This window comes from Ambystoma mexicanum, chromosome 2q (assembly GCF_040938575.1).
Source record: "Ambystoma mexicanum isolate Mex_15411 chromosome 2q, UKY_AmexF1_1, whole genome shotgun sequence".
NCBI classification, from domain to species: Eukaryota; Metazoa; Chordata; class Amphibia; order Caudata; family Ambystomatidae; genus Ambystoma; species Ambystoma mexicanum.
Genome location: NC_090924.1, coordinates 948,289,558 through 948,312,915, shown reverse-complemented (window position 1 = coordinate 948,312,915; position 23,358 = coordinate 948,289,558). Strand labels below are relative to the sequence as shown.

At 43.0% G+C, this 23,358-nt stretch overlaps 1 protein-coding gene across 1 annotated transcript in view; it reads left to right on the top strand.

Annotated features, from left to right (window-relative positions):
- DNAH11 (dynein axonemal heavy chain 11) overlaps nucleotides 1–23,358 on the top strand; it is a 4,227,155-nt gene that overhangs the window by 483,176 nt on the left and 3,720,621 nt on the right. The window contains exon 4 of the mRNA XM_069648254.1: nucleotides 20,643–20,826. Coding sequence (XP_069504355.1) covers nucleotides 20,643–20,826 — 184 coding nt within the window. The remainder of the gene's footprint in view (nucleotides 1–20,642; nucleotides 20,827–23,358) is intronic.

Here is a 23,358-nt window from a genome sequence, read left to right as displayed (position 1 = left end):
AACTGGCTCAGGGTTCACAAAATCCGCCATCACCCACAGAGAGACAGGCAGCTAAAAGGCAGCTGAAACTTATAAACATGTGCCACTGCCTCTAAAACTGCTAACAGAGACCACCAGACCGCCAATATCGGGTCTGCGTATTCACTTAATCTGGTGCCAGACAGTAATAGGTAGATATATTACCAGGCTCTCCGATGTGTCACCTCTAGTCGCCGTACCATCATAGAATCCACAGGCAAAATGCCTGGCAACACAGCAACCACTGCTATCAGAACTCCAACAGCCACAGGGACCGCAGGGACCATAGCATCAGTGCCAGGAAGTGAGCTACAGCACTGTATACCGTCGTAATTCAATGAAGAATACAGCAAACAGAAGACACAGCCGCACGTATGCTCGAGCACCAGTATCTTAACTTTGCTCTTGTACTTCAAACTCGCAGTTTCAAGGTTAACGTGTCTCCTCAATTCAGCTGTTCACAGGGAGTAGAGCAGACATTTCCTTAAGGCCTTAATGAAGGAGAAAGCAGGTTCTCATCAGTGTGTGGAAAACAGGGTATTTCACCTTGGCTTTGCTGGAGTTTCTCTATCGCTCTTACAGCCTCTGGACCCCTCAATTTCCTCAGTTTATACTGCTGCTGCTCCACAAGAGCCGCTCTTTATTGCCCCAGGTCTCTCTCTGTGCCACAGCTTTGCTCTGTCCCACAGCTTCGCTCTGTCTCACAGCTTTGCTGTTTGGGACTACAAGTCCCCGAAGGCACTTTCGAGGTTTTGTTCCCAATTCACCATTTACAGGCAATTTTGGGATGTACACAAAGTTCTTGAAACAACAGTTTATCCTGCCTTAGCTTCCCTTGATTGACAGGGCCTCCATCTTTTATCCGCAGTGATGAGGTGTTAACAGGTTTTCACTGGGGATTCACTTGAGGTCAGGGTCTCGCCACCTACCCCTCACTACCTGGGCTTCTGGAACTCACTGAGGGAGCAAGCACTGGTTTAAACACTACCAGAAAAGTGTAGATGGTATTTTGGCTGCCTGGTGGCATGGCTCTCCTGCCACACTGTAGCCCCCTCTATACTCACAGGCTCAGTGACCTGGCAGACCACCCCCCTTCTGGCTTCCCAAGGTTCTCCCAGCTGCTGACTTCTCCTTCTGGTCTTCACAGTTCCTTCATCATCCCCAGCTCGCTCAGAGTCTGCCTGAGTGACCTGCTACCTTTTATACTCTTTGAAAGAGTGTGAGTAGTTGCCCCTCCCTGCTTGACTCTGCCTGACCTCATTTTTGGGACAACATGGAGACTGCCCATAGCAATCCATTGCAGATTGATTTCCATGGGTAATACTCATGACTCCAATCTGCCTCTTCTGGATCACAGTAGTTGGACTTCTTGAGTGAAAGTAGGGATTGTAGGAGTTGTAGGTTTTCCAAGGGATAATGGGAAAACCATGTAGGTTTTGTCAGGAAGAAGGGGTAAATGTATTGTGGTGGGTGAATGGATTTTCTGTTGGGTTCTTAATGTTTTATCAATGGTTTTAATTTCCCTGGTCGTTTTCTCCCTTTTCTTACAGAAAGGTACCAGGATATGATGGGACTCTGCTGACAATATCCCATGAAAACTGATGGGATGTCGGCTAGGGGTGTATCAGAATGGGAGGAATACCATGTTTGGCCTGAGGGCATGCCTCCCATAGTTCCCAAGGACCCCCTGCCCAGGTGATCCTCCCTCACTCATCTGCCTCCAGGGTTGGGATCGAAGGGCGATGGCCCTCCCCATGCCAACTGAACAAAGGATCCCTGTGAACAGCCGGGGTAATATGCCTCAGGTTTCTCAGAGAGAGCTCTCCCGCCTACCCACTCACAGGGCATATTGGGGGCTGATACTTGCTGTGGACCAGGACCTGCCATTCTACACCAGATTCTCTCAGGGATGGGATAGCAGATACTGAAAGGACTCACCCTGTGCTCGAACCCTGAATTGGGTCTCCAGCATCTGAAGGACCCGATCTGCTAAGGCTCTCTGTGCGCCCACCTCAAAACTTGTCCGACTGCCATCAAATCAAAGCTAGATGACATCAAGGCCAATCTCACTGACATCAATTCCAAGGGATCCAGCCGGTGGTAACTTATGGCACTCCTCCAAACCTTCAAATATTGCTTGCACGTTGAGCTGCTCGATGCTGCATTGTGCCCTTGCTAAGCCCATCACTTGCTAGGCTTGAATAAACTGCTCGATGCTGGGACCCAACTCAAACTTCAGGAGAGTTACTTGCCAACTCTAACCAAGGTTTACGGCACAACTCGACCCAGCTCACCCTCCAACTGCAGCTTTGCTGAACTGCACATCGTAGCAACAGGATCACCATTCCAACAACCGCCACCCGCTGACTCGAAATTCTGGAGCGTTACTCATCGACCCTTCGTGGTGGTTACAACGCGACTCAACCGAGTCTGACCTCAGAGATCCTGCTGAGCACCCCGACCTGCATCGCTGAAAGCCGCCTTCCTGCCACCACAGCTGCCACATTTGAACCTGCTCGATGCTCGCTTTCTGCTTGAACACCCATGATCGACCGTCCCATTGAACATTCTGTCACCTTGGTCCATGTGGACCCAAGAGACTTGTTAGGTCACTTTGGCAAGTTTTTTTCACATAGACATCCTTTTTGTGGTTAATAATTTGTCTATCACCCCTGTGATCATACTCGGAGTGCAACATTCTTCTATATGGTTCATCTTCTCTGTTCTTTTAACAGATAGTTTTATCGCAGATGGTGTGTTGACTAAAATATGTATATTTTTATAGAAGCTTCATTGGACATTGCCTTTATATTGGACTATATTACTGTGTTTTTTGGATCACTACTGGATCACATTCACTCCCCTCATGAGATCACAGCTTTCCCTGAGTCCACGTTACTACAAATGGTTAAGGAGGTATCTTTCTTAACTGTGCTTCTTTTACCTTTATGATTGTGTTGTTGGATCTTGATTTGTAGAAGTGTGAGGGCTGAGTGGGCATTTTCACCCCTACTCATCCTTGTACTCTTGCAGAGCAGAATCCAATGCATCATACTGTTGGCAGTTGTGGGATTTGAGACAGACTGTGCCTACAGCTCAGCCAGCCTACAATTAAGTGTGCAGTTAACATTAGTTTTCACTGCCATGGTATTTTCTACAACCATGGAAGTTGACATGTGCATTGTGCAAACCTTGAATGCAAGTATCTTCAAGGGAACTCTGTCCAGCAGGAGAGTCCATCATGGCAACAAGTTTAAGAAAGCTGAACTATTAAACACCTCCACGCTTTTGAGGAAGCTATGGGAGTGGTAGGTTCCCAGGGAGCCTCCAGCCCTACTAGCCATGCACCTGGGCGAGGCATGGAAACAGCTGGGAGGAGCAACAGTGGTAGCGCTTTCGAGGGTTCCTCCCCAGGGTAAGCACTGTGGTGTTCCAAAGTTCGCAAGCCTCTCGCAAGACACATTTGAGCTATTTAAACATTCAATATATGGTGACTGGAGAGGGCAGGTGGGTTATGTAACTAAGGCAGTCCCTGTTGACTGTGCAGCATTTAGTCCTACAGTACTTGATCTCCTAAATTGTTAATTAAGAAGGTGGGTTATAAGCCCTGGTTTTTCAACAACAACAATTATCTGCTGTTTATTCGCACTTTAGGATCTATATTTGTTACTCATTTAATTATGTGCAATTCTTTTGTTCTCATACCTCTGCAAAATACCAAAAGTCATATAGTAAATGTTAAGTGGAACCAAAAGTCATATAGTAAAAGTCATATAGTAAATGTTAAGTGGAACCATAAGTACATAAGAACTGCTATGATAGAACAACTCCCTAGATAGGAATAACATGGGAGGATGTAGCAAAGATTGACACCAATAGAGCCCAAACACTGTTAGTGACTGAACACATTGATGCAACAGTTTTAAGTTTTAATATTGCAGCTGAAAGAGCGGCTTTGACGAGGGCAGCCTGTGAAAGACTGCACCATACAAGGTCACTATTTCTCCTCCACCCTCTCGCTGCTCTTGTTTGATGTGCCCCCACATCTCCCTTTCAGTTGCGTGGCCCAGCTCTTCCTTCCCATCCCCTGTCTTCAACTCCTTACCAGAGCACAATGTACTACACATCAGCATAAGCTTTTTCTATTGATATCTCTATTTAATGGAGTGATGGCACACCTACTGTTATGGTTTCAAAGCACTCGAACATCTAACAACAGTGAAAAATGTCAAAGTTATGGACGGGAAGCACTGCTGACCCTATGATTAATCATCAGATGAGATGCAAGTCAGTTGTCGAATAGGAAGATCTTTAATTTCTTTCTGAACTGTGGCAGGTCAGGCATTTCTCTAATGTCCCATGGCAGGCTGTTCCACAATGTATTCCCTACCAATGTCCCCAATCTCCCAAATGATCTGACAGTCGGATATCTGGGTGTACGGATTGACCATTGGCGTGATGATCTGGGGGTCTGTCTGAGTGGTACCACTCAAACAGTTTCTTAAACTATATCGGGGTTAAGTCGTGTTATGGACAAGGTCAGCATCTTAAATTTGATTCTGTCCTGGACAGGGACCTAATGTTTTTTTTTACTCTGAGGAGTATGTTCGGGATATTCAGTATTGTATATGATCCAAATTACAATTTTTCGAAACCTTTGGAGGTGGATCATCTGCTACTTGTTTATGCCTAAATACAAATCAATACAATAATCTAGTTTAGCATCTATAATAGCCCTGGTTAGAGTGTCGCAATCAGTCATCAATAACAAAGGATGCAGTTGTTTGAGAATTCTCAGATGAAAAAGTGTGGAATTTACCAGTTGACCAATTGGCGGTTCAGTTGATAACGAGGAGTCAAAGTGTACGAAAAGAAGTAGTGTAACTATGTTCCCTTCTGGCTTGCCCCCACTTCTCATGAACCCAATCACCACACCCCCTGCCACGTGCAATTCAAGCCGCCAAACAAACACGCCTGCTGTTTAAGGGAACGTTCAGTGCGGTGCACCAAAGTGCAAGTTTCAACTTCTTCCTACACAATTATTTTAAAACATAACCATTCCGTAACACTTTCTTTTTAAAGTAATTATAGGAACAGTAACACTTTAAAAAAAAAAAAGGTAGAGGAGAACCACCCACTTCGACCACGGGTTGGCATAGCTGATGGCGGGATAAGCAGAATCTCTGTTTTCAATTGGGTTAGTACTAGCCAATTAAGAGACTTCCACTCTGAGACATCTTGGAAGACTGACTTTATGTGGGCTAAATTATTATCACAAGGGCGGTGTAATTTAAAGATTATTTGTGTGTCATCCATGTAATTTTGGAAACACACACCATGGTTTGGCATTATATCATGCAGCGGCTTCATATATATTGCAGGACTCCCCCAGTTATAGGTTCCTCATCTGAAGCAAAATCTTTCACCTTGATTCTGAACACTATTCTTCATAAAGGATCTTAAGCATCTTGTGGCCTATTCCAAGATGAATTTCAGATCACATAGGCGGCCCAACAGGATATCATGTTCTATGCTGTGAAATGCAGACCAGGGGTCGAGCAGCTATAGTATGCCAATCTATCCCTCTTTGGCTATCTTCAGTAGGCTATCTCTCACATCCAGAAGAGCCATTTCTGTGCTCCTATATGGATAGAAACTGGATAATCTGTCAATGAAAAACCTTTGTTTTCCAGATGAGTCTGTGGCTGTTGCTTTGGGGCTTTATCTAGTTTTATTTGCAGAAAAGGGACATTTGAAATGGACATACAGTTTGCAAAAATCTCTGGATCTAGGGAGAGTTTTTCAATAGTGGAGTCACCCATTCAAGTTTAAAATTGTCTGGAATATGTGAGGCCTTAACAGATATGTTTATGATCTTTGGGATTGCAGGTGCACGTGCCTCCACACTGTGTTTATTGCTTAGCGTCATACGGGTTACTGAGACCATTTGTTGTATTAAGGCTTAATATGATGTTTCTGGCCTCTGTGGCTGTTAAGTCTTTTAGAGAAAAAAATTGTGTGTCAGATACTGACATAGCCTGCGAGAAGACATAGAATCTGTCTCATAGTTATTGCCCTGTGATCGTAGAGGAGCTAAAACGGTTGATTGACTGCCAGACCAGACATGGATTCTCTCACTATTACATTCTGACAAAGAAAGCGAGACAGAGATCCCATCTCTAATATTTTTGATTTTAGTCTTGAACATTTTTTGCATCTGCTTGCATTGGTCATTTGAGTGAAGGATTGGTTTATTCGTGTATTGTTGGTTGAATGTGCAGCAGCAGCTAATCTTGTGTCAGTGCCTTTTTTTTGTTTTCTGTAATTGACTTTTTATATTTGGATCTCAAACAATTCAATCTTACACAAACAGGCTGATTGGAATTACTCCTCAACTGTGAAGCACTATTGTGCATTGTACTTGGGCTCAGCTGTTTAGAGACTGCAATTGAGTGCAACAGCCTCTCATTTTACTTTTGCTGGTAATACCTAAGCATAGCCAAATGTTATGTTCCTCATCCAATGCAAGAAATCTGTGCATAGAATATATGTAGGTCAGACATGGTAGGAACTTGCGTGATCGGATGAACCTACTCTCTCATTCTGGTCAGCTGGGTCAGTTTGAATGTCCTGGCAATGGTTATCAATTTCCAATGACTAGACAATGGCATTGATTTGCCACTCTTGCCGATCTTCTTTACTCCATCCCACCTCCTTGTCTCAGTACTGTCACAGAAAAAACTATAGTTAGCTGACTGATTAAGTTGAGCCTTCCTAACAGAACTATGACTAGTATACTTAGAGGAGATGACATCACATATTTTAGTAGTTTCAGATCTCATTAGTTTAGGGTTTTCTAGACGGATAGGTGTCTTTTCCCCCATTCACTATGTAGGGTTCACTAATTCCAGAATTAAACAGATTAGGAATTTTAAAAGGGGAGGCAGAATTGTGGTTAGAGCATGTGGGGGGGATGGGGTAGTCAGTGTTAAAGGTGAAAGGGGGTTACAATATCTCATCTGGCGATGTCATTTAACCCCTATGAGGGCCGTCTTCCCCCATGCGGTCCTCCCTCAGCCACCCACAGGTTCGAGATCAGGTAGCTTCTGCCTTTCCCTAGCCAAATGAGGAGAGACTTTCCTCAGGAAAGGAGTGCTGACATTGCCAGATTAATCCCAGTATGTAAGTCATGAATATGTTTCTGTTCTTGCCGTAACAAATGTGCCAAAGATTGTCTCAAGTTTACAACCTGGTTAAAGGTGAACACTGGTTTCGGTAATTCAGGATCATGAGTTTGAAGAATATTCCAATTTCATAAAATCAAATTCCTCACTTTATTGTGGTTAATTATCGATCATCATAGTCCACGCCCACTCTCTAAATGTATTCTTAACCACCACTTTGTAGCCTCTGCCCAACCTTGTGGGATACTCCATAGATCCCCCAGTCCAATGTTAAAAAGCATGGTTCTTAAATGCCTAAACTAAGAACGTTTCCTACCACCTGGTAATGATAGCAGATCCTCCAAACTTTCCCTAAACAAAACTAAAGCTTTATTGTTCCAGATCCGCAGCCAGTATAACACTGTCTGGATCATAATAGCGTATTGGATCTCAATTATGCCAAATTTGCATGCCTCTGGCGTGGACGGTGTATTAGGGGTTAAACCAAGCAATGATTTAAAAAATCCATTTTCAGCTATCTGAATGGGGGTAAAATCATTTGCGCCCCATAGTTCAGCTGCATAGGTTACCTACGGGATTGTCTGTACCTGGAAGATCTTAAGAGGTACAGAAGGAACCTTGCCATCAAGTCCTGTTACTAAATTCCTAATGTGGCCACACTGATGCAAGTGTGATAGCAAACACTTTACTGTCTAGTCCTGCCATTTTAATTTGTTCGAGAAAATCAACCCCAAATACGTACACAAATCCACAGACTCCAGCGGCTGGTCATTTAACTGGAATTTTGCCAGGCCCTTTTCCCAGAGCTGGCACACTGTATAGTTTTAGTTTTAGAAAAGTTGATTCTAAGCGGTTTGTTGTGCATAATTTATTAGAAACATCCAATTGGTTCTGCATGCAAACCAGGGTTTTAGAGAGCAAAACTGTGCCATCCGCAAACAACAATAGGCTCCATTTCCTGTTACCCAAAGTTGGGGTGTCCCTTGCAGCTTCTAAAAATGCAGGGACTACACTATTAATATGTAATAAGAATAACAAAGGCGCCATGACACACCTCTGCCTAACCTCAACATCAATAGATACTGGATGGGTTAATTTGCCAGACAGCCCCCAGCACATCAGTGCCGAGTTGCCAGAATATAAAGATTTAACGCTATTACCCAAGAAAGAGGGGATGCCTAGTTCCTCTAGAATGGACCACAAAGAAACCCTCAGCAGTGTATCAAAGGGCAACTGTAGATCGACAAACACCAAATACACGCATTGTGAATTAAGAAGCGTGTATTTCCGGTATAAAACGTCAACCCTCATATCCTGGTCTAACGTGGAAATACCCGCTCCAAATTCCGCTTGCACATTGGAAAGAATTCCTGTACTGGCAAACCAAACCTCCAAGTGGTGCAAAAGAACCCTGGAATAAAGTTTTGCCAATGAATCAATCAACATAATCGGCATATAATTACAAGGCACACCTCAATCGCCTTTCTTATATAGTGGGATGATGAAGATTGCCTCCCTTCAATTGCTCTGTAGGGGAGGTTGCTGAAAAAACACCATTAAAAAATGTCATAAAAAAGGGTACCCATAACATAGATTCACTTTTAAAAAGATCAATGGGAATGCAGTCCGGGGCAGAGGCCTTTCCCTTTTTTCGCTTCAGACTGCGCCTGGTCTACTTTTAGGGCTGTAATCAAATCATCCGTACCCTCATTGGCGGGGGGAAATGATACCAGTGCCTATGCCGTCTTCTCCCCACTTTCAGGCACACACCGCCCTGCAGCATATAAGGCAGTAAAATGATCATGCCAGGCATCCAAGGAGATATTACTTACCACACCAGGCTGCTCTGGTTTGAGATTTTTCTTCACCAAATGCCAAAACTCTTTAGAATTGTTTGACTCGGCAGCCTTACAAAGAACTGACTAGATGCTTTTAGCCTGTTCTCTTTTGTTTTCAACAAGCATGAGTTTAAAGTCATGCCTACATTTTTTAACCACCCGCAGGGGAATAGCGACCCCGCACTTAAGCATGTTAACCAAGACAGTCGTGCCGCCCAACAATCAAGATCATACCAACCCACAGACTTTCCATTAGCCAACGCTTGAGGACATGTTTTCTTGGTAACGTACAGGGACAGTCTCTCTATCAACATTTATTTAATACAAGATCTCTAGCCAAACATGCTCAAGAAATTCATGACTACATTATAGATGATAACCTTGACATCTTATGTCTCACTGAGACATGGCTACAGGAGCCAATGGGCCCCACCATAGATATTGCAGTGCCAACCAGCTACACCATCTACTTTAAAAACAGAGAGATTGGGAAAGGTGGAGGAGTGGCTATAATTGCTAAACAAAATCTCAAACTATTCCCCTACCCCCATACAGTGCTCTGGATGAGAGATTCTACACCTTAAATTGACAACCACCTATAATGATTGCACCAATTTAATTGTCATTTACAGACCCCCGTCACTAATCTCTGAATTCAATGACGAACTGACCGATATTTTGAATAATCTTAAAACACCTAATACAGGGAGCATACTCCTCGGAGACATTAACAGATGGAGGGGCAATACAAATGACCCTGAAACTATTAATTTAGAGGATGATCTGCAAAACTGTTCTTTTACAGTAATAAATAAAGATCCTATGGCTATCACTGGAAACCAGCTAGACTGGATAATTAAAAACAATGTAGACATAACAGTGCTGGGAACATACCCATGTATCTGGACAGACCACTATAAAATTGAAGCTACCTAATTCTAAAACAGAAAACAGAGAAATTAAACAATGCCCCCAAAATGGTACTAGACAGAAACCTAAAACAAATAACTCCTACCATTTTATCGGAAGGCATCAACCAAATCAAGCTCAAAACTAAAGACAATGATCTATGTGAGGATATTATATCAATATACAACAAACACACAAGAGAATTACTAGATCTCCATGCCCCTTTGAAGCATAAACAAGTTAGGCCTAATATAAACCATCAAAAATGGTTCAATGCTGATGCCACCAAACTAAAAAAGGAGAAACGAAAGTTAGAAAGGATATGGTCAAAAGACCCCACAGATACAAATAAAACGAACTGTTAAAATGCAGATACCAGGTATAAGACCAAACTCACTGAACTCAAGAAAAACTACTACAAGGACCAAATTAACACGGCTTCCAATTCCACAGGTAAACTTTTTTAGATTCTGAAAGCCAATGAAAAGCCCAAAGCTCTCTCTCCGCCATTTCAACCATCAGAAAAAGATTGTGAACAAGTCCAAATAGCCTTTCACAAAAAAATCATCAAGGCCAGACAAACCATCTTAAACTGTCAGAATGTTAACCTACCTACCCTGGATAAATCATGTGAGGTCAAGTATGCACCACAAATTCCTAAATTTCAATTTACACCAATAACATTGGAAGAGATGAAGAAAACTCTCTCGTATTAGATGCTCCTCATGTACAGAAAAAGTGTTGTTGCCCAAACTAATACTAGAAAATGCTGATATCTTTGCTCCATTTCTCAGAAGAATGGTAAATGCCTCCTTCATGGACCGAATTGTCCCCACTATAATTAAAACAGTAACTGTAACACCACTACCAAAGAAACAAGAACTTGACCAACAAGACCCCACCAACCTAAGACCAATTACAAACTGTAACTTTTTACAAATAATATTAGATAAGATTGCCACCGAACATCTACAAGATTATGTGGACACCAACAACCTCCTCCACCCACAACAATCGGGCTTCAGGACAGCCCACAGCACTGAATCTGCGCTATTAGATCTGCAGAGCGAAATGCTGGGTATCCTTGACAGAGGCAAAACGGGTCTACTGATCTTATTAGACCTCTTGGCAGCCTTCGATCTGCTTTATCATCAGAGGCTCTGAGAGGCCTTGGAACTATCGGGAAACTGCTGACAAGAAGTCACTGATTGGGTGTCTTCCTTTTTGGAGGATAGACACTCCAGGATCATCTGGGGCAATCATGCCTCACCAACCAAACCAGTGGACTGTAGAGTTTCACAGGGAGCTGGTTTCTCCCCTATGCTGTTCAATTTATACATGTGCTGCTTATGCACAATGCTGACCCAGCTCGGCATATTCTTTACTAACTTCGCCAACGACACCCAACTGGTCTTTGAACTCAGTGGAGACGATGGCCTGGATAGTGAAAAACTTACATCCATATACAACATCATTGAAGGTTGGGTGAAGGCAAATTGGATGTGCCTTAATGGTACCAAAACCGAGCTAATGATCTTTGGATCCCCACATGGTAGGAAAAAGCTGAGCTCAGCATACTCCTCATTCAAGATTAAAAAGACACCAGTTGAAATATCAGAGAAAGTTAAGACGCTAGGGATTTACCTACAGGCATCACTGGGAGCAGAGGCCCACATAGCCTATCTTAAAATAAATTGCCAATACCACCAAAAACTACTAAAAAAAATCAGACCTTTGCTAAACCAGAAAAACAGCACCACCATAGCCAGAGCAACAATTTTCTCTCGATTGGATTACGGTAACTCCCTACTACTGGGCGCGAACAACAAATGCTTGGAGCAATGCCAAGTGATCCAGAATAACGCCATAAGAGCTATCATGTGCAAACCAAGAAGAGAGCATATTACAAATGACAGAAGAGATCTGCATTGGCTGGCTGTTGAGGAGCAAATTATCTTCAAATTTCTCACACTGGTCCATCGTTGCTTATATGGTAAAGCCCTACAAACCTTAAAAAACAATTCAAATGGCACGAGCCAAGCCGTAATTTAAGATCAACGAACAAAGGCATCCTCCAAGTAATGGCAGCAAAAAAGGCAAAGGGACTAGGCAGAGCCTTCACGAGCAGAGGTGTTCTAAAATGGAATGAACTGCCTGTGACTTTGAGGCTGGAAACAAACCATCTATGCTTCAGAAAAAAACATAAGACCTTCCTGTCAAATCAGACCTCGTTATGCACTAGTGCACTTCCGCATCAATCTCAATCCAACCTACTATGTGTGTGGTTACCATCACTGTCCCGTCATCTTGAATTCTTCTGGCCTGTCTTTATGTAATGCACTCTGATGCCCACGGGCGGCAGCGCTATATAAATAAATGAATAAATAAATAAATAAATAAGTGCATTATGGCAATATGTTTGCCACATGCAAACGATGCTATACTAACAGGCCTCTAAATGCAAAAGCATTCAATGGAACCAAAATTTGAAATAATTCAGGAAACATATGAAAAGTATTAACAAACAGTTATGCAGTGTATACGGAAGTCAACTGTGTGCTTTATGTAAACCTAGGAGATGGCACGAGACTCATTCATCCCCCAAAACTTTGTCTGTACCAATTAAGATAACAGTTCTCTCCTAAAATAATAGTCTTTACAATCTATTGTAAGCTATATTTCTCACACACAAGCATTAATTTCCATGATCAATTCTAAATATTCTAAAATTTAGATCTGAATTACAGTAGACATTTTAGTTGTACTTATTATTTATTTATCGTCTTATCCCATGTACTGCACTGTCCTCACCCCCTTAACCCACACACTTCTCCCCCTCCCCTTCCCATGCACTTGTGCGATCTGAATGACACCTGGCCTAGTAAGATCGTTGCCTGTCTTCCCCCTACCTTGCCTCGTCGCGCCTTGAAACACTTGTGTATAGGTGCGTTATAAATGCCATATAATATAATATCACATGCCATCCAGTATCTCAAATCCTTGATGTCACTTAAACCTTTCCATATTACATATAAAGTCACATTTACAAATGAATCAAATAACTTTACTTTCCCCAATGATACCAACACAACACAGAGTAACCGGTTATTCTGAACTGAAGCTACCAAAAACACAGCAAAGCTCTCTTGCTCTCTCCCTCTCCATCTCACTAACTAACTCCCCCAGGCATCCTTCCTTTTCAGACCTGCTAGTGCATCTGGAGACCATGAAGATGGCAGCAGTGCAAGGTAGAAATCAAAATAATAAAATATAACATAACATGCTATATTATCATGAGCATTGTACAATAATCTGACTGTTGTTGGAAAATTAAAAGATCACATCAAATGACTCTGAATGAATGATGATTAATATCCTTCAATTGATGTACAGTAAGAAATGCATGAGTGTGCTATTCAGAACACTTGAAAACATCCTACCACTGTAATGTTGTAATTTTTAGAAATGTCTGTGACATATTCTCCAGTTAACAGGATTATATTTTTGACAGATTTGGGCCTCTTTAGAAATGAAGTTCTATTTTAAACTAGTTCATTTTGCATCTCCTGTTTTCCTTGAAATTGTTAAAAACTCAGTTTTTGGGTGAATGTGTTGAAAGGCCCAATGTTGCTGAGCATAATCTCTCAGGTGAGCAGGTGCATCCTTGTTGTGGTAGAGAGTAATATGTCGAAATCATAACTGATATAATGGATTTTTATGGCACCTCTCTCACTTAAACTTGAAACTCTATTAGTCTTTGATTCTCCCTTCACTAAGTTATTTGCCTCAGACTTCAAATGAGCAGAGCATTTCCAGTTTTCTGGCATTGGTTTACTCTAAGGAAAAGGTCTTGTGTTTCCTTTACATTGACACCTCTTGTCATTTTATAAGCTCACACGTGATGCATTTCAAATGCAGCAACGTTGTATTTTCAGAAAGAAGAAATGGAACAATGACATAGTATGTGAATTGCAATGTGCTGTTTATTTAGTATATGCTGAGCACAAGGGAAATAAATCACTTTAATGTATTTAGAAAGAATGGTATGTGCACCGTCAATAATACAGAATTAAACAAACCTTTCATTTATAGGAAATCATATGATATAATGATGTGGATTTAGCAAAGATAGTTTTTTTGTTACTTCCTCAGAACCTTACAACAAGCTTATTTCTGTTTATCCCTGCATACACTGTTGGCAGATGTAGGGGTGCTATCCCAGGGGATGTGCTTGGTAGTCAGGAGGAAACACACTTATTAATTAAAGCCATCAAAGGAACGCATTACATTGCTTATAACAAAGACCCATATGTTCAGAGCATCTGAGTAATGACATGCTCCCATCCACATGGGCCCATCTCAACAGAAATATTCTTAGAAAAATACATTTAAATACATTCAAGTTAGGCCTCAAAGAAGGTCCCCTCAAGAAATAAATCTAAATTAATTGCATAGCTAGGAGCTTAGTTTTCCAGACAGAGCTTCAAAAGGGAAATTATTGCACTTAAGATGTGAACTCTGAACAAGGCCATCAATCAAGTCTACCATCTGCCGAGCCATTAAAGTCATTGGAAACAAAAGAGGCCTGAGGCCTGAACCCTATTAATCAATAAGTGAAGGTTTTACAAAGGGGTCTCTGAGAGCTACGCACATGGTTTATTATGCTGACAAACTGAAATAACTGGCCATTTAAATTAGTATTATCCATATTTTGAAAACACATTTTTGCTCTAACTCCATAATCATATTACTGTTGATTTATTTACACATGATAAAATTTACAATTATTTATAACTAAGTCATGTTTAATCACATAAATATATGCCACATATCCCACTGTTCATGGCAGTCATGGGAATCGAGAAAAACATGTTTAATTGTTTTGTTATGTAGATATAAAAGAAATATAATTGAGTCCAAAGGTGTACAGTCCACAACCTGTCACATGTTCAAAGATATGATCAACCTATTTAAACAAAGGGGCATATTTATTTATTGGTTATTTGTAATGTGCACTGTAAAGCAAAAAATGTGATTCACCACGCATCAATAGGGGGGTTAGGGAATAAAATAACAAAAATGTTTTTAAAAGGTCTTCAAACATTCGGAAACATGCAAATGCTACAGAGTGAGAGCAGGAGAAAGGGGAAAGTGGGTGGTGCAGGGGGGAGGGGATGTAGACGAACAAAATAGTATTCTGACTAGGTCATGAGATGATTTGGAACGTGCAAGTGCTGAACATAAAAAAGGGGGGAGGGGTGAGAGGTACAATACACAAACAATTTAAGTGCAGCAACAAGTATTGATTGATATTTTATTTCTATCGCGCTCATACACAAGTGTTTCAGAGCGCGACAAGGCAAGGGAGGGGAACAGGGGAGAACAAAACAGCGATCTCACTAGGACCAGTGACATTGAGAACGTGCAAGTGCATGGGAGAGGGGGGAGGAGGGGAAAAGTGCATGGAAGGGGGGAGAGGTGGAAAGTGCGAAGCAGAGGAGAAACCGATAAATAACAATAAATAAATAATAAAGGCAACAAACAGTGGTAATGCAGCCAGCAATTTGCAAGGGCTAGGTTTAAGGCAGCAGACAGGGTAGGTCCGATAAGTGCAGGAAGAAAAAGGGGGGGCTGTATGGGTACAGATACAGACCCCAGTGCAAGGGGTGGCCCGGAGGCAGTGCGTGAGGGTGACGGGATGAGCAGGTACCTGGGCCCAAGAGACAGAGGTTGGCCAGGTGCACAGTGCCAAGAGAGAACAGATCAGCAGGTGAGAGGGGGAGCAAAGGCAGAAGAAAAGAGGAAGGTCTTGGGGTGCTTCCGGAACCATAGATGGTTCTCCTCAAGTTTTAGAGTGGCATGGAGGCTGTTCCAGGGGGAGGCCCCAGCCGAAGACAGAGATCTACCCCCCAGCTCGTTTCTTAGAAAAACGACTGACCCTGAGTGAGTTGGAGGTAGAGGAGCGAAGAGCTCGAGAGGGGAGGTATTTGCGGAGGGATAGCTGAAGGTATTTTGGACCCAGGCCCCAGAAAGCCTTGTGGACAATGCAGAGGGTTTTGAATTTAATCCTTGTATCCTTTGGGAGCCAGTGAAGAGATTTCAGAGCTGGAGAGATACGATCCCAGGGCTTGAGGCCAAGGACAAGTCTTGCAGTCCTGTTCTGGATTAGTTGCAGAGGGCGGACAGTAGAGGCAGGCAGATTTAGAAAGAGGCTGTTACAATAGTCCAAGCTAGAGAGAACCAGAGCTTGAGCTATCATGAGCTTCTGGGGGAAGGAGAGGAAAGGCAAAGTACCTCAGTCAGAAATTTGACTTTTTAGAGACCTCAGAGATGTGGGCGGAGAAGGAAAGGGTGGAGTCAAAGATGACCCCGAGGTTCTTAGCCTCGCAGGTGTGGGTAGGAGGAGGGCCAAGGGAGGCCGGCCAGAGAGTGAGGGGAAAGGATGGTGAAGGTGTGCCAATGAGGAGGATCTCCGTCTTGCTGGCATTCAGACAAAGATCATTGGCGGCACACCAATCTTGAATGGCAGTTAGGCAATCAGAGATGAGAGAGGGAGAGGAGGTGGCAGAGGGCAGCTTGAAAATGCAGTGAGCAATCACTGCAGTGAGGAACAGTGAGGAACACAGGGACCCCACGAAACCTCAAGGCCATGTGAAGGAATATAACAGGGGGGGGAACAGGCTGCCACGGGAAGGGGTAGCAGGCCCAATTGTGAGACCAAGCATTTGAGATAGAGCAGGAAGAGTAAAGTGCAAGCGGGAGGCAGTACAGGAGGCAAAAGGAGAAGCACAGCAGCAGGAGAGGAAAGGATAAGAGCGCAAAAGTGAAATAAGAATTAGGGGGAGCGAAGAAAGGGGAGTCCCAGTTGGAGTCAGTCAGTTGAGCAAACCAATGGCAAGAGTATACAAATTAAAAAGTGTGATGTCACCATGATATAGTGTGGGAATATGTCCCATTACATGATCAGAAATACAGAGGGAATGAGGATAGTTGTGGGGTTGTGACTGTTGCAGAGAAGGGAACACCCATTCCAAATGGATGCATGCTGAGCTTGGATGTTGTCTGATTGGGTCTTATCCTTGAGAACTCCTATAATTTAGGCAGACTCATTTTCCTTGAGTTGGGATAAAGAGACTAGAAGTGGCCTAGTGGACAGGTAGATTATTTGGAAACGCCAAAGGTCCATGCTTGCTATATGCCCTAAAAAGTATTCAAAAGTGAGTATGAAAATTCTCCAATATAATGTGATGAGTCCAGGGTATTTGTCCCTTCACCTCAAGGGAGATCCACCCCCTTTGGGGCTTGGGACATGAGTCTGCTATGCCAAATACTGCCTAGTGGACATGGTAAGCAGGATCTCACTGTGGTGACCCCCCTTTGGGTACAAGTAAGCCCCATGTAAGGGTGTGACTGTACCTTCCTACGACACAGAATCCCCATTGATTATGGGTTATCTGTAAGTAGAACCTTGTTATACTGTAGCAGGCCCTTTAACTGGACATGGCTTGGTGGTTGTTCCCACTCTGTTAATCTCTGTTCTGGAGCTGCATAATGAATTCTGTTTCCTCTCTTGTTTCACAGGAGAACCTAATTGTACCAATGGGGGAGGGGTAAGCCTAAGCCAGTCCGAGTACAGTGGAATCCTGCGCTATTACGCAGGATGGGTCGATACTGGAGGCAGGACCATGTCATATGCTTGGTGGGGGGAGAAACCCCAGAACCCACAGAACACTGCCAAACCCAGGAGGGAGGAGAGGCCAACGATCCGAGGTTCCCTTGAGCGGGAGACTGAACTGCTGTAGAATCGATGCACCCATGCTCCCCAGAGAGGGCACTGAGACGAGGACTACTGCAAGAGAGCCAACAACCTCAATAGTGCGACACCAAAGCCACCACCTCTTGCAATGAGCAGTGTTGCCAACACTCAGGTACGCAGCGCATATGGAGAAAGGGGAGGAGAGTGGTGAGACTCTGAGTCACTTCATGATGGGGTGGTAACACATGGCCAAGACGGCTGAATATCCCAAGAGAGACTGAGAGACACAGAAATCCTGTAGGGGGCAATGACACTGCACCAAACCCACAGCCAGGGAGGCTGGATAGCCCATGAGAGGCTCAGAGGGACAGAATCCATGGAGGGGTTAAAAACATTGCATCAAATGCATGACCAATGGGGCAACATGGCCCAAGACAGACTGAGAGCCACAGAACCCCTTGAAGGGGTGAGAACATTGCATCAAAATCAGAGCTGATGAGGATGACTAGCCCACGAGAGACTGACCAAGCCAGCTAAGCTGGATAGCCCAAACAGGCCTAACAGAGAGACAGGAAAGAGTGAGATATTGTGGAGGGAGAAGCAAGAGATATTCCAGAGGTTCAAGATCTAAGTGACTCAATTACAGGACCACATTTTGAAATTAGAGTGCGAGTTTAGCAGAATCTTGCTGAGGTGGTCAAGAGTCCCATTTAGAGAGTGCCATGAGAAGCACTGAATTGGTTTTTGAACTTTATCTACAGGCTGAGACTTGAATGAATAATAGGAAAACATTGAAACTGCAAGAGAATGGGGGTAAAGCGCCAGCCATCTCATGCCAAGAGGAGAGTGGAATACTTCCATTGGCCACTTTGTGTTCTTTGGTTGTGTTCTTTTGTTGTTAGTGGTAGGGCAGGCAATGGGGTAAAATATATTTGGAACTGAGGTTGAATGTTATTTTTAAAGGACATCCTGGCAAGCACCATTTTTGTTAAGTTTTAGAATAGGGAATCACCAGCACTAGCCATAGGGGTAGGTTAGGCATTTATTTTCTTTAATAAACTCGAAGTCGCTGAAACATGTCTTTGTTCATCTCCTATGTCTAACAGTAATTAGTTACTGCCCGTCTAGCACATTTTTTCTGCGAAGTCCCAGGAGTGGGTGGGATCGGGACATAATTGCCAGCAGGGGGGATCATTCTAAATGGAATGTTAAATATTTTAGTTTAGAACGGAACTGTGCTTTCTCACTATATAAAAAGCCAAGTGAAATGGACTTATTGTAGTACACATAGCATGTTCCTGTGTACAGCACAAAGTGGCTGATAAACTGTCACAAACAGAATGGGAATAGGATATTGTAACTTGTTAGTTGAATTGTATCCTGCTTTCACTGTACTTAAAGTCGAGTAAGATTACATTTAAATACGAACAAATATTATTTGGCCTTACTCTGTGCTGTGTGCGCAGAGTAAAGCAGATATCAATTCCGAGCGATGAGAGTGCAAATAAACTGAATCCTGTGTTTTTTCCCAGGTATAGTGAACAATTGGTGTTATCAACCAATGTGAAAGACATAGGCCCTCATTACGAGTAAACCAGTCTGAGAAAAATGGCAGTAAAACGTCTGGCTCCGGCATTGCTCCCGGACCGGTAGGGGCAGTTAACTACCGGCATTACTAATGGTGCCGGTGCTTCAGTGATCCCCTTCCCATGCAGTCCTATGGAACTCCATGTGAATGAGAGCCTACCATTCCCCCGCAACCCCTAATATCCTTGAATCACAGGGATATCAGGCGGCGGAAACGGTAAAACGAGTTTGCTGGTGAGCCACCAGTCGTACAAGCGTCTTACCAGCAAACTCATAATGAGGGCCATAAGCATTCAAAAAGACAGATGGTGATTAAAGGGAGATTATTATTTTCACTCTCCATAGATTGATGCTATTTCAAATGAGGAGTAACATTTCACCAATGATCATGTATTGACAGGAAAGGACCCCAAATTAAACACACCCAAATCATCCAAGAAAATGCAGGGCTTTCCTTACATGTGCACTGCACACAAATACAAACTTTATAGTTCTTTGTGTTTATTCTGTTATGTCTTGGATTTGTCTGGTATACTATCATGCCAGGGCTTTTCTTATAGGTGTACAGCATACACTCACAAACTTGAAAGTCACTTACATTTATTCCCTTCTCCCTTTTTTATTCTCTTTGTTGTGCTTCAGTAACAATTATTCAGTTTTGACATGGCTGCCAATACGCCTCGGTGTCCCCGCTTCCCCCGGGTGGACTCACCCGCTCTTGCTGACGTATTCTGTTTCTCCTGTGGTAAGTCGGTGGTGGTTGTTCTGATTTCCTTCCTTCTCACCACCTTTGCTTCTCTGCTTCTCTGCTTCTCTGCCTTTTGCGCTTCCTTCTGGGCTCTTCTGCGTCATTTAGGGCTTCAGTAAGATGGCGGCTGCCTTCCAACACCTGCAAACACCCAGAAGCCTTTCATGTGCTTCTGGCATTCCTGCAGCGTGTTCTCGCTCATGGTCAGCTTCCCTTCTCCTTGTTGACAAGCCGGTCGGCTCCACAGAACCCTCTCCAGCCCCATGGTTTCTCAGTCAAAACTTTGGTTTGAGGCCTAGATGCTCATATTTTATATGCTGTAGATCCTTTAGCCAATTTATCAGGTCTTCTTCATTACTCCGCAATAGACCATTTCACTAAAAGGATAGGCAGAATGTTTCCCAAAGGCAGAATGTATATTTAACCTTTACATAAAACACTCCCCAAAAACCTGTAACTCATTTGTCATTTAAAAAATCAGACATTATGGAAAACCTCTCTATATCATCTGTAAATACATTTTGCCTATAATTCTACTAAACGTACATGTTTATAACGCTTATTCTTTTGTTGTAATTGTCTTTTGTTTTGACTCCTTGTAGGCATTATGAACGAACAGTCCTCCATAGCCTGGAATCAGTGGTTATAGAGTGGTCCCATCAAATACGGGATGTATTAAAACAAGAATCTTCCCAGCCTCTTCTTGAGGGTCAAAGCTCTGGTCCTCAAACTGAGATTGAATTCTGGAAAAATAGAAGAGATAATCTGCTGTGCATTTACGATCAAGTAAGTGATCTGCATGAATGTACATGATATTTCTGCGTTCTTTCAGGAAAACATCTATTTTGTAAAATGCCATTTTACACTTGTATTGACTTTATTCTCTTAACAATGTATATCACTTAGGAAGTCCTGCAGTGTTCTTACCCACTTAAGGGTTGTGTGGATGCGAGTGTGTAGAAGTCCAGGATCTATATTTAAATAGTCAATTACATTGTTAAATGCATTAGGCGACGTTTTCAATGCGTTTGTGGCACTTGCATGAAAATATAAGTTAGGCTTGTCCAAGGATTTTGACTATGGGGCGGGTGATAAACATTCGCTATCCTCCCTTGTCTCGGGAGGATAGCTCAGCGGCAACATGCTCGCCTGCGAAGCAAGACGACACGGAGCAACACAAACAGGGTCGCTCCCCGGGTCTGCGCGTTGAAACCTATGCATAGTAAGTGCGTTATAAATAACCTATCATATCATATTTCTGTCCCGAAGTGGGCCGGCAAACCCATTTGAAAGATATCCCAGGAAAAAAAAAGCGATAGCACATGACCATCGACACCAATGACATCTGAGGAAGAAAAAACTAAAGCAATTGCACACTGAAACATCCAAAATAAAAACAATGTAAAAGCAACTATAACATTGTACAGTCTCACATGTTCATGTGGTGCCATTACATACCACTTCCAGCTTGAAATGCCTCACCAAGGATGTGTTATGTCAGATAATAACTCAGATGCCCGGTATAGTCACCATATGTAAGAAACAGCTTCACAGGTGGAGATGCTGCCATCAAATGGCAAGTGCAGCGTCAAAGGCCTCGGTAATAGCCTGCCATACTGGCAAGTGCCTCATGTACATGGGAGTGCCACCATAGGTAAGCACACACTCATGATTTTTGTGCCAACATGCAATATTCCAAGTACATATTTGAATGCATATGTAGTTTCATCTGAAGATAGCGATTGTCTCAGATTCTTGGTAGAGTCATCTTATGTAAGAGTCATCATCGCATGTGGAGCTCTGCCATCATATGAATAGTGCAACCTCAAATGCATCAGTGAATTCCATCTAATGCTGGAGATGGCCTCAGATGCCTATTACATTCAGTATGTTTAAGGTACATCCCAACGCGTGCAGCTGCCACTATTAAATGGCAATGTAGCCTCAAATACCCCCAGAAAACACCCCGTGACAGAGGCTTATAATCATTCCATTATCCCCATAGGCAAGGTACATCCGACCTGTCAAGATGATTTCATATGCATGCACTAGCACCTGCCACAGTTAAATCAAAAGCATAATACCCCAAGCACCATCTGCCCTCGGTACAGTTAAATTACGTGACACTGCCAAGTGTCTCTTGTCGGCCTGTTTTTTGTGCTGTGCAGATCAAGAGAAGACCCACACACTTCACCGGTTGCCCTCTCTAGCTGACTCTGTTTTGTTAACACCGTGACATGGCGCGGAATTGAAGAAGGGTCCCCACCGCTTGTCCCTTCAGAAGCCATAAGGAATCTTCTGAGGGGATAGGGCAGTGATGGGGTGCACATTTCAGAAAGTAAGCATGTCTCCCTGTCCCATGTTTACTTTATGTTTTCCAATGTTTGTTGGCCCGGAGAAAACAGCTTGGTGGGCTGCATTATGGCCCACGAGCTGCATGTTGGACAACCCAGATCTAAGCAGTCATTTCTGACACTATTCATTACATTGGAATGTCTGTAGTCGCCTCTAGATCATACTCCCTGTTAATGTCAGGTGCTTTTCTTGACAATCTCCAAACCGCATGACCAGTCCAGTCATAGTTGAACTGCTGTTTGTGACGGTGGCCTACTGCTGGCAAAATCACCATTTTGTCACATGTAATTATAGGCGGCAGTCTTTTGTTTTTAGAGTGGTACTGACATTACACTATGCATATGGTCTCCTGTAGAAGAGATGTGGCCTAGCAGTTTGGGCTGGACTGCCCCTTTGGGGGTGGGACCAAGCCTCATTTGCATATGGTCTTTCCCCTTTCTGTAATGGCTTGGCAGCTGAAGAACGATGGTCTGGAGGGTTGCCAGAGGTTCAAGATTAATTCTCAACCTTCCAGCCATCACCTCTCTGTTTTTGAACTGACATTACACTATGACATCAACCTGGACATCAGTGTGAAAACAATTACTAAAAAAAGCAGGCGTGCCACAATAAATATTCTCATAAGCACACCTGTTCTTCCTTAGGTAATGTGAGACGTTTGATGAAGGACTGCAAGCACCAGGAGTAGTACGGGCGATTATGATTACTATTTTTATTATGTTACAAAGAAGAATTTTTAGTAATAGTAAAATGGCTTGATAATACACGGGTGAAGCATTGGTAAGAAAAAGAATATAGGATCATCATCTAGTTTTATCAGTTTTGCTCCAATACACCAGTATGAAGAAAAAGACAGCTGATTGTTGTAGATTTGCACACATAAAGCGATGGCCACATGCTCTAAAGTTTTACTGCGAAAATGATTGAAAAGTAAATATTTATTGGTTTCTTAAAATGCGCTTA